The 13,303-nt window shown below is 37.7% G+C and overlaps 1 protein-coding gene across 1 annotated transcript in view; it reads right to left on the bottom strand.

Moving 5' to 3' along the window:
* The window catches only part of KLHL20 (kelch like family member 20), a 55,586-nt gene that overhangs the window by 29,229 nt on the left and 13,054 nt on the right, over nt 1-13,303 (bottom strand). Inside the window, exon 3 of the mRNA XM_063104733.1 lies at nt 6,016-6,589. Within this exon, the coding sequence (XP_062960803.1) occupies nt 6,016-6,589 (574 nt within the window). The remainder of the gene's footprint in view (nt 1-6,015; nt 6,590-13,303) is intronic.

Genomic DNA, 13,303 nt, shown 5'->3' with positions numbered 1-13,303 from the left:
CAGCAGAGACCACACATCCTGCAGTACTACCCTGTGATCCAGCAGCTGGGCAGAGTCCAAGCTGAACAGAGAGGTGGCTCCCTGGAGAAGCTCAAGACCCGAGGCCACCACACATGCAAGGCACTAGTGGCCAACTGAGCAGTCACTGAGGTAGCCACACCAAATTGGCAACCACAGCAACATCTTAGTCAGTCAATAGTGTCAAACCTGTGGACTGTGAAACCCCCTGCCACAATGAATAAACATCAAAGAAAAGATACCAGAAATACGAAAAATCAAGAAAGTACACCACCAAAGAATAATAAATCTCAAGCTCTAGATCCTATAGAACAAGAAGCCCTTGAAATGACTGACAAGGAATTTCGAGTGATAATTCTAAGGAAACTGAATAAGATACAAGAAAACTCAGCTAGACATCATGATGAAACGAGGAAAAGTATACAGGACCTGAAAGAGAAAATGTACAAGGAAATTATTGCCCTGAAAAAAAATGTAGCAGAACTTGCCAAACTGAAGAGGTTATTCAGCGAAATAAAAAACAAAATGGAGAGTTGAACCAGCAGGCTTGTGGAAGTTGAAGAGAAAACCTCTGAACTTGAAGATGGGCTGTTTGAAATAACACAAGCAGACACAAAAAAAGGAAAAAAGAGTCAAAGGCATTGAAGAAAATCTGAGAGAGATATCAGACAACCTTAAGCACTCAAATATCTGAGTCATGGGTATTCCAGAAGGGGAGTAAAAAGGAGATTGCACTGAAAACATATTCAACAAAATAGTGGCAGAAAACTTCCCAGGTATAGGAAAAATCACAGATCTTCAGATCCAGGAAGCTCAACGATCTCCAAATGTATTCAACCCAAAAGGTCTTCTCCAAGACATGTTATAGTCAAATTGGCAAAACTCAAAGACAAAGAGAGAATCTTAAAAGCTGCAAGGGAGAAGTGTCAAATCACCTACAAGGGAGCCCCAATCAGATTAACATCAGACTTTTCATCACAAACCCTAAAAGCCAGAAAGGAATGGGATGATATATTCAAAATACTAAAAGACAGAGATTGCCAACCAAGAATACTCTAAACTGCAAGGCTATCCTTCTGAAATGAAGGGCAAATAGAATATTTCTCAGACAAATAAAAACTGCAGGAGTTCACCACCACACGACCACCCTTACAAGAAATTCTCAAGGGAGTACTGGGTTTGGGTCCTGAAAAATAACTACCACTGCCATAAAAACCCAAGAAAAATCAAAACCCACTAGTATAATAAAAATGGCATTCATGAAGAGGAAACAAACAAACAAAAAGGCTATCTACAACCTAAGGAACCAACAAACACAGAAAACAATCAGTAAATCAGAAGGCAAGGAACAAAAGACACCTAAGACAACCCAACAACAATCAATAAAATGCTAGGACTAAATCAACACTTTTCAATAACAACTCTTAATGTAAAAGGCTTAAATTCCCCAATCAAAAGACATAGACTGGCTGACTGGATTAAAAAGGAGGACCCAACTATATGCTGCCTTCAAGAGACCCACCTCACCCATAAAGACTCACATAGACTAAGACTGAAAGGATGGAAAAAGATTTACCATGCAAACAGAAAAGAAAAATGATCTGGAGTAGCTATTCTTATATCTGACAAAACAGACTTTAAACTAAAAACCATAAAAAGAGACAATGAGGGACACTACTTAATGATAAAAGGACTGATCCATCAGAAGACATAACAATCATAAATATGTACGCACCCAATGTTGGAGCAGCCAGATTTATAAAATAAACTCTATTAGACCTAAAGAAGGAAATAGACACTAATACCATAATAGCAGGGGACCTGAACACCCCACTGTCAATATTAGACAGATCATCTAGGCAAAGAATCAGTAGAGAAACACAAGATCTAAACAAGACTCTAGACCAATTGGACTTGGCAGATATCTACAGAACATTCCACCCAACAACCTCAGAATATTCATTCTTCTCATCAGCACATGGTTCATTCTCCAGGATAGATCACACATTAGGTCACAAATCAAGTCTCAATAAATTCAAAAAAATTGGAATTATCCCATGTATCTTCTCAGACCACAATGGATTAATATTAGAAATCAATAACAAACGAAATCCTGGAAACTATACAAACACATGGAAATTAAACAGCATTCTACTTAATGACATATAGGTCCAAGAAGAAATCAGCAGGAAATCAAAAAATTTATTGAAACTAATGAAAATAATGATACATCATACCAAAACCTGTGGGATACTGCAAAAGCAGTATTAAGGGGGAAATTTATTGCATTAAATGCTCACCTCAGAAGAATGGAAAGATGGCAAGTGAACAACCTAACACTTCACCTTAAAGAACTAGAAAAACAAGAACAATCCAAACCAAAAGTTAGCAGATGGAAAGGAATCAGTAAGATCAGAGCAGAACTTAATGAAATTGAAACCCAAAAAACAATACAAAAGATCAATGAATCAAAAAGTTGGTTTTTTGAAAAGATAAATAAAATTGAAAAACCATTAGCATGGCTAACAAAAAAAAAAAAAAAATAAGAGAGAAGATTCAAATAACACAAATTAGAAATGAAAAAGGTGATATTACAACTGATTCATCTGAAATACAAGGAATCATTCGAGACTACTATAAACAACTATACGCCACTGGAGGAAATTTGAAAATTTGAAAATCTGGAGGAAATGGATAAATCTGGAGGAAATGGATAAATTTCTGGACACACACAAGCTCCCAAAACTAAGCCATGAAGACGTAGAAAATCTGAACAGACCAATAACAATAAAGGAGATTGAAGCTGTTATCAGAAGGCTCCCAACAAAGAAAAGCCCAGGACCGGATGGATTCACAGCAGAATTTTACCAAACATTCAAAGAGGAATTGACACCAATTCTTTACAAACTATTCCAAAAGATTGAAACAGACGCAAACCTCCCAAACGCATTCTATGAAGCCAACATCATCCTGATACCAAAACCAGGTAAAGATATAACCAAAAAAGAAAACTACAGGCCGATATCCTTGATGAATATAGATGCAAAAATCCTCCATAAAATACTAGCAAACACAATACAGCAACACATACATAAAATTATTCACCACGATCAAGTGGGATTCATTCCAGGGATGCAAGGTTGGTTCAACATATGCAAATCAATAAATGTGATACACCATATTAATAAAGTCAAACACAAGGACCATATGATCATCTCTATAGATGCTGAAAAAGCATTTGATAAAATTCAACACTCATTCATGACAAAGACCCTCTATAAGTTAGGTATAGACGGAAACTATCTCAACATAATTAAAGCCATATATGATAAACCGACTGCCAATATCATCCTGAATGGGGAAAAGCTGAAAGCTTTTCCTTTAAGAACTGGAACTAGACAAGGATGCCCACTCTCACCACTCCTATTCAACATAGTTTTAGAAGTACTAGCCAGAGCAATCAGAGAAGAGAAGGAAATAAAGGTCATCCAGATTGGAAAAGATGAAGTCAAACTGTCCCTGTTTGCAGATGACATGATCCCATATATTGAACAGCCTAAAGCCTCTACAAAAAAACTCTTGGAGTTGATAAAAGATTTCAGCACAGTAGCAGGATACAAAATCAACACACAAAAATCAGTAGCATTTCTTTTCTCCAATAGTGAACATGCAGAAAGAGAAATCAAGAAAGCTGGCCCATTCACAATAGCCACCAAAAAAAAAAAAAACTTAGGAATAGAGTTAACCAAGGATGTGAAAAATCTCTATAATGAGAACTACAAACCACTGCTGAGAGAAATTAGAGAGGATACAAGAAGATAGCAGAATCTTGGGTTCTTGGATTGGAAGAATCAACATAGTGAAAATGTCCATACTACCCAAAGTGATATACAAATTCAATGCAATCCCCATCAAAATTCCAATGACATTTTTCTCAGAAATGGAAAGAAGTATCCAGACATTTATATGGAATAACAAAAGACCACGGATAGCCAAAGCAATGCTGAGCAAAGAAAGTAAACCTGGAGGCAAAATACTACCTCATTTTAAACTATACTACAAAGCTATAATAACCAAAACAGTATGGTACTGGCATAAAAACAGATTCACTGATCAATGGAATAGAATAGAGAATCCAGAAATCAACCCACACACCTACAGCTATCTGATCTTTGACAAAGGCACCAAGCCTATTCACTGGGGAAGGGACTGCCTCTTCAGCAAATGGTGCTGGGATAACTGGATATCCATATGCAGGAGAATGAAACTAGACCCATACTTTTCACCATACACTAAAGTCAACTCAAAATGGATTAAAGAATTAAATATACACCCTGAAATAATAAAACTTCTTAAAGAAAACATAGGAGAAACACTTCAGGAAATAGGACTGGGCACAGACTTCATGAATACAACCCCCAAAGCACGGGCAACCAAAGCAAAAATAAACAAATCGGATTATATCAAACTAAAGTGCTTCTGCACAGCAAAAGAAACAATTAACAGAGTTAAAAGACAACCAACAGAGTGGGAGAAAATATTTGCAAAATATACATCTGACAAAGGATTAATATCCAGAATATATAAGGAACTCAAACAACTTGACAAGAAAAAAACAAGCAACCCAATGAAAAAATGGGCAAAAGAGCTAAGTAGGCATTTCTCTAAGGAAGATATCCAAATGGCCAACAGACATATGAAAAAATGCTCAACATCATTCAGCATCCGGGAAATGCAAATCAAAACCACACTGAGATACCATCTCACCCCAGTTAGGATGGCTAAAATCCAAAAGACTCTGAACGATAAATGCTGGAGAGGTTGCGGAGTAAAAGGAACTCTCATACATTGTTGGTGGGACTGCAAAATGGTGCAGCCTCTATGGAAAATGGTATGGAGGTTCCTCAAACAATTGCAGATAGATCTACCATACGACCCAGCTATCCCACTGCTGGGAATATACCCAGAGGAATGGAAATCATCAAGTCTAAGGTATATATACCTGTTCCCCAATGTTCATCGCAGTACTCTTTACAATCGCCAAGAGTTGGAACCAGCCCAAATGTCCATCATTGGATGAGTGGATACGGAAAATGTGGTATATCTACACAATGGAATACTACTCAGCTATAAAAAAGAATGAAATACTGCCATTTGCAACAACATGGATGGACCTTGAGAGAATTATATTAAGTGAAACAAGTCAGGCACAGAAAGAGAAATACTACATTTTCTCACTTATTGGTGGGAGCTAAAAATAAATAAATAAATTCACACACACACACAGACACACACACACACACACACACCCAAAAAAACCCGGGGGTGGGGTGGGGAAGAAGACATAACAACTACAATTCCTTGAAGTTGATATGACAAGTAAACAGAAAGGACATTGTTGGGTGGGAGAGGGGAGAGAGAGGAGGGAGGGAGGTTTCGGTAATGGGCCACAATAATCAACCACATTGTATATCGATAAAATAAAATTTAAAAAAAAAACACAAAAAACCCACAAATATTTGTTAAATGAGTAAATAATTGAAAAATAATAGGTTTAATGAAAATTTTTTGGATAACACCTAAGTTCATTTTTTTCTACTTATTAGTTCACCAAATAACTTCTAATTATAATTTATTCTGCTGAACAGTCCATATAATCAGGACGGAAATGCCTTATGCAAATGACTGATACCAGGTATTCTATCACACAGATCCTTTCATGAATTAATGAACTGTACTTTGGCTTATAAATTAGCCTTTTATAAATATATGGCTAGGGAGAATCAATCCCTAAACCTTAACTTTGCTGGTAGAACACAAAATTAGCCTCTGAAATAAAAACCAGGCTTAGAATTTCTTAACAACTTATTTCTTTGATATTATGAGTTAGAATCAGCAGTAAATACCCAGAAAGGTGTGTGGTAGCAGAATGTGAACTCATACTGCTCTCCTGACAAATAGGTTATAAATACATTCAAACCAGAAAGTACAACTCACCTCTTGAAAGTTATGTTGAGTGAACTTGTCTGCTATCCTTAGCAATTCACGACATGAATGTGTGTCAGCAAAAGCCCGAATGCCCAGGCAGTTAGAAGGATCTAATTGTCTCTTTAAGAACTCACAGCAGGCTTCCTGTATTTCTGCCAGCTGGAGGAGGCAAGCAGCTGGCAAAAGGGTCTGAACGTTGCCCTCTTCTACAGTTATCTGGGAGGTATATGCAAAGTCAATCAGTAGCTCCATAGCCCTCTCATCGATGTCTCGGATCACTACTTCTGTCTGACGGCTCTCTGCCAATTCTCCTGTAAACATAGCTCGGAAATAGGGACTACAGGCTGACAAAATGACTCTATGGGCATATATCTTCTTAGCGCCCACAACTAACACCACATCGCATAGCTCCCGGTGCTTTCTCAGAAGGTTAATCACTTCCAAGGTTTGTCGAGGGTGCTTGTCTGAGATGTAGGGCATGCGGGCAGGTTGGGGAACCCCTTCTGGCAGTTTATTGGGGTCTCCAAGGGTGCAGCGGCTTGTTACATCCATTCCAGTCTCTCCTTGTCGAATGTTGGTACACCTACAGGAATAAGAGGGGAAGGAGAGAAGAGGGCAATATTAATAGAAGCTCACTTCTGCCCTAAAGTGTTCAAAAGTCAAGAGACAGGGAAACCTGCAATTACCAAAAGAGAGAGCTACACCCTCAAAGAACTCCCTTTCTAAAAATTCTAGAACTCATAAACTTCCTTAAAGTCTCTTGAAGGATGAATGGTATTAATCTCAAGTCTTTTTCATCCTAGAAGTAGTCAGACTGTTTTGGGCCACGTTTATGACAACATTAATAAAAATTTATGAAATACATTTGTAAATGATTTTCTCTGCAAAAAACAGACCTATTTAATTCCTACATTGGGGTTAATCAAATTCTTGATATTGTTATTTTTCTAAAACAGCTAATGTTTGTTTCTCATTTTCACTGGGTGATATTTTGAAATTTTGTAAGTTTCAAAACAAAATCTGTAAAATATAGCTCATGTTGCATGAAAAAACCTTGAAGGAAAGTAGGTCAGGGTCCAAAAAATTAACTTTATATTTAGTATTATATTTCCTTGATTCTAAAATGCATACTTTTCATAGTTTAATATCTAATAAAAATTGGAAATAATCTAGAGCTGATGTCAAAAAAACTTGCCAGCTACCAGGCAGAGAAGTTGTAATCAATTGTTACTGCCCCTACATGGGAATTTTAGCCACATTTCTTAAAACTTTTCAAAGCCAAGAGAGTCCAATGTGACAGATTCTTATGTCAGAAAATGACAATTGCTCAGGATTTGAGAGTTTTTGGTTAACTTTCAAGGGAAGAGATTTTACTCCAAATGATATATAATTCATTTAAAACCAAATAGGATTTAACATTTAACCAAATAGGATTTTGCTATGTCTCAAAATTATATACTCAATTTGCCTATGTCTCAAAATTATATACTCAATTTGCCTATGTCTCAAAATTATATACTCAATTTACAATGGTTCTAAAAAGTTAAAAAAAGAAAAAACACACACAACCTTCTCCCCCCGCCAAAAAAAACCACAGTCATGCATTATATAAAGTAGTGTGTTACTGTGATATTGTGGATAATTGCTGACAGCCAAACATAGTTCAGAGGATTCTTCAGTCTCTGAATGAGAGGAAAGCTTAGAATCAAACTCTGATTATGATACTAAAGAAAACTGAGTATTAATTACATGGATAATTATGTGCTATACTGTGAGCTAGTAAGAAAAGCTTAGCGTACCGTTAATGTAGTATTTACATTTCTTTTTATTTTATTTTTTGCTAAATTTATTTATTTATTACTATTATTTTTACATCCTAAGATGTTGTAGAGCAGTTGGGCGGGAAGGGAAGTGGAGAAGGGGGAAGGGGATAGGGTGGGAGGAGGATGAAGGAGGAAGGAGGTAGGGCATGGTCGAGGCCTATGGCACCCCCCTTATTCCAGCAGGGGAGCCCAGGGGGCTTCTGGCCACAGCTTGCTCGTTGCTAGGCTGGATGCAGACATCAGGGAGTATTCACATTTCTAAAAAGTTATTAAATCAACTGTGTGTCTTATAAGCGAGGAACTATAGTGAATAACTATGAAGTTAGTGAAAATAGTCTCTAAAAAGATTTAAAAAAATCAAATCAAATATTTTATTATTTATTTATTTATTTATTTTAAAAGATGACCAGTAGGGGGATTTTAACCTTTGACTTGGTGTTGTCAGCACCATGCTCACCCAGTAAGCTAACCGGCCATCCCTATATGGGATCCAAACTCGTGGCCCTGGTATTATCAGCACCACACTCTCCCGAGTAAGTCACAGGCCAGCCACAAATCAAATATTTTACAATGGAGCTGGCTGGTTAGTGCAATTGGTTAGAGTGCATTGCAGCCTTATAACCAACCCCAAGGTCGCTGGTTCTGATTCCTGTGCTGGCCAGCTGCCAAAATATATGTATACATTTCTGTGAAGCTATTCACAGAAATAAATGAAATGGGTATAAAGAGTTAAAATTCCTTCCCCTACATAACTTGGACTGAGTCAAACCACAAATGTCTTCAAAAGTTTTACTATATCTTAAATTAAGATCCATACTGTCCAACCCCCAAATCTAATAGCTCTGACACTTGGGTACTATGGCTATTGTGTTATATTTCTGAAATTTATTTAGAGTCTTTCTAGCTTTACTTAATCATAGCAGCCTCTAGAATCAGAGGGACCTGGGTTGAAATCCTAGTACTGAAAATTACTAGATGGGTTACTTATTCTCTTAATCCCCCGTTCCTGTAGCTCTAAAATGGGTACGTCATAAGGTAAAGATTAAATAGGATAATGCACATAAAAGCATTCAGTTTAGTGTTTACTACATATTAATCATTTTAAATTGCAGCTACTATAGTAATAAAACTATCTACATTATTTTTAGATAAGGTGGTAGTTATGCTTTATTCATATTAAAAATTAAAGTTAATATGCTTCAATTAATATTTAAATGAATTTTGAATTAATGATAATTCAGCAAGTCTGGATTGACATTTATCTTAGAAATCCTTTCTTCAACATTTTTGAAAATCAAAATGGCAAAGAAGATCGCAGGCAAAATATGTATTTATTTAGCAGGACTCTTAAGAGCCTCCAGACCAAGATTTTGATAGACTAATTTGGGCCTACAAATATTAAATATGATAAGACTCATTTAAAAGTACTACAAAGTCAAATTGCTCCTGCCAAATTGATCTGAATCAGTGAGGTTCTATTATGATTACAAAACAAACGTACAGGTCCATAAACAGACGTTCTTCAATTTATAAATAAGCAGTTTTCTAAACATTTAATATTATGTTGGCTGTTTGGAGGTTTGTACTTTTCTATAGTAAGAGTGCTATAAACAGAGGCTAGATTTAGTCGCAAAATTCAGTACACCATAAGAAGCATTAAAAAACAAAATGAATGAGTTCCAGTCAAGATGGTGGAATAGACAGTCCCCAGCATCACTCTCCCAGAAATCAACCAATTTACAACTATATAAAAAAGCAACAACAGCCAAGCTGGGAACACTAGAGCTCAGGGCAAGAGGAGGAGAGACCTATGGAGTGCATGAAGGTGGGAGAAGCCACGATGAGAGAAAGAAAAAACGACTCTGACCATTTTGTGCCACGGCCACTTTAAAGCTGGAGCTGCTGAACACACAGAGCAGGAGCCAGCGAAAGCTGCAGCTCTGCCCTTTGGATGGCACTGCTTGGAGGCAGTAGGGGAGAAGAGGGCCTTGGTGGTCCCCAGGCCAGCAAGACCACTACTAGGGTTCCCATGGACCCACATAGGAGCAAGGAGCCACAGCAAATGAAGAAAAGGAGCCACTGAGAGGCCGGTGAGTCATCACAAGGGGCTGGTGTATGGCCTGTCCCATGGGAAGTGTTTTCAGCAACGGCATTGGGAGAGACTAGCCCACCGGGGGAACACTGGGGCACAGCACGGACAGTTGATCTGCACCCCAGTCAGTATAGGACCACTCAGAGGAGACTGGTCAGGAATATAGAATCGCATGGGTGCAGTTTGATGAAAAGACTCAGGCCCAGATCAGAGTTACTACACAACCCAGCTGCATTGAGTCTCTGGAGAGCCAGAAGTACCTATGAAGTTAACCATTATAACCTGTGCTGCACAAAAAGCCTTCCCTAGGGAATCAGCAGCAAAGCAGTAATTTAGGTCAACCACAGAGCTCAAGTACTGGTCCCAACAGAAAGTTCCCGCACTTTAGAAGTAAGCAAAGGACAAAAAAATTAGTTCTGGCTCAGACACACCACCAGTGCCTCAGTCCACCTGGGGATGTGAGGCATGGAGCTAGGGACTGGACCACCCTCCCCTCAACCAGGCACACCATGCCAGCGCCTCAGGGCCCGCCCAGGGACCTGAGGGATAGAGCCGGGGACCAGACTCCCCCACAGCCAGGCACACTGCCAGTGCGGGAGCATGCCAAAAACGTCACCTCTATGTGGGTGGCCCAACACAGTCACCACAAGAACCATGGCTGCTGCAAAAGCAGCTAGATGCCACAACCACCACACACATGGTCCACCAGCCACTGGAGTGCATTAACACAAGGAGAGTCACCAGAGAGATAAAGAAAAGAAGAGGATGTCTCTTTCCACAAAGCCCATTCCAGAGTGACTGAAGAAGCATCTGCTCTACAATAATATTGAGGGACCTGATAACCCCTCTCAGCACTGGACAGATCATCTAGGTGACAAATCAACAGAGTAACCATTATTCTTTCAGAAGGAGAGAAGAAATCTAGGGTAATTAGAGGGGGGAAGGATGAGGGGTATGGGGTGAGATTGGACAAGGGGTATAAAGAATATGTATGATTTGTAACAATGCATATGCTAGTAATATTGATTTGATCAACATATCTCAACAATGAACCCCCAAAATACATATAATTAATTTTGATTCAATAAAAATTAAAAACAACAACAACAACAACAACAACAAAATAAAGGCCATATATGGCAAACCTACAGCTAATATCATATTGTGATACTAGACAAAAAGTAGAGGCTTTTCCTCTAAGATCTGGAACAAGACAAGTATGCCCAATTTCCCCAGTCTTATTCAACATAATACTGGAAGTTCTAGCCAGTGTAATAAGTTAAGAGAAAGCAACAAAGAGCATACAAATTGGAAAGGAGGATGTCAAACCATTCCTGCTTGCAGATGACATGATCATATGCATAGAGAACACTAAGACTCCACCAAAAAGTTACTAGAACTAATAAATGAATTCAGTATAGTGGCAGGATACAAAATCAACTCACAAAAATCAGTACCCTTCCTATATGCAAATATTGAAATAGCTGAAAAAGAAACCAAGAAAGTAATCTCATTCACAATAGCTACCAAAAAAATGAAATATCTAGGAGTAAATTTAACCAAGGAGGTGAAAGACCTTTACAATGAAAACTATAAAACACTGGTGAAAAAAATTTAAGAGGACACAAATAAATGGAAAGGAAGCCCATGTTCTTGGGTTGGAAGAATTAACATCATCAAAACGTCCATATTACCCAAAGCAATATACACATTCAACACAATACTATCAAAATACCAATGACATTCTTAACAGAAATAGAAAAAATGGTGTTAAAATTTGTTTGGAACCACAAAAGACCCTGTATAGCTAAAGTAACCTTGAACAAAAAGAACAAAGTTGGAGGTATCACACTTCCTGACTTCAAAATAAACTATAAAGCTATATTAACCAAATCAGCATGGTACTGGCATAAAAACAGACAAAAAGACCAATGGAACAGAATAGAAAGTACAGAAATAAAACCACACATTTACAGCCAATTGATTTTCAAAAAGGTGCCAAAAATATACACTTGGGAAAGGACAGCCTCTTCAATCAATGGTGCTGGGAAAACTGGATATCCACATGCAGAAGATTGAAATTAGACCCCTCTCTCTCACCATACACAAAAATCAACTCAAAATGGATTAAAGACCTAAATTTAAGACCCAAAACTATGAAACTACTAGAAGAAAACAAAGGGGAAATGCTACATGAAATGGGAGTGGGCAGTGCTTTTTTGTTTGAGACCACAAAGGCATGGGAAACAGAAAAATGCACAAATGGGATTACACCAAACTGAAAAGCTTTTGGCCAGCAAGGGATGCTGTCAATAGAGGAGGAGACAACCTACAGAATGGGAGAAAGTGTTTGCAAACTACACATTAGACAAGGGGCTAATATTCAGAATATATAAGGAACTCAAAAAACTCAACAGCCAAAAAAATAAGCCAATTAAAAAATGGGCAGAGGACCCGAACAGCCATTTCTCAAAAGAAGACATACAAATGGCCAACAAGCACATGAAAATATGCTCTAAATCACTAATCATCAGGGAAATGCAAATTAAAATCACAATATCATCTCACCCCAGTTAGAATGGCTATTATCAACAAGACAGAGAATAATAAATGCTGTTGAGGATGTGGAGGAAAGGGAACCCTCCTACACTGTTGGTGGGAAAGTAAATTGGTACAGCCATTATAAAAACAGTATGAAGGTTACTCAGAGAAGTAAAAATAGTTCTCTTATGTCATAAGGTCATAAGTTCACCCTATGACCCAGCTATCCCTCTACTGGGTATATACACAGAGGAAATGAAATCAATACATCGAAAAGACACCTGCACTCCTATGTTCATCGCAACACTATTCACAATAATCAAGAGATGGAATCAACCTAAATTCCCATCAATGGATGAATGGATAAAAAAACTGTGGTATATATATATATACACAATGGAATACTATTCAGCTATAAAAAGAAATGATATCCTATCACTTGCAGCAACATGGACAGAACTGGAAACAGTCATGTTAAGTGAAGTAAGTCAGGCACAGAAAGACAAATATCACATAATCTCACTCATTTGTGGAATCTAAAAACAAAAAGTGTTTCTCATAGAAGTAGAGAGAAGAATAATGGTTACCAGAGGCTAGGATGGGAGCGAAATAGGGGGGAGGAAAAGGAGTGGACTAATAGGTACAAAACTATGCTATCTACCCTAAATAGATATCCCACACATATGTACAAGTAAATGTTAAAATAATTTTAAAAAATAGAAGATAAAATAATGGCATACTTTCCATTTAGTTAAGTATGTTCAGTTGTGTGTGAGTGTATATACACAAATTTATATATATTTATAAAATTGGTTCTCTTGTAAATTGCAGTTTGTATCAA

Source organism: Cynocephalus volans, chromosome 8, assembly GCF_027409185.1.
Source record: "Cynocephalus volans isolate mCynVol1 chromosome 8, mCynVol1.pri, whole genome shotgun sequence".
In the NCBI taxonomy this organism is placed as follows: Eukaryota; Metazoa; Chordata; class Mammalia; order Dermoptera; family Cynocephalidae; genus Cynocephalus; species Cynocephalus volans.
Note: the sequence above shows the minus strand (reverse complement) of the source record. Positions and strands in the feature narration are given on the sequence as shown.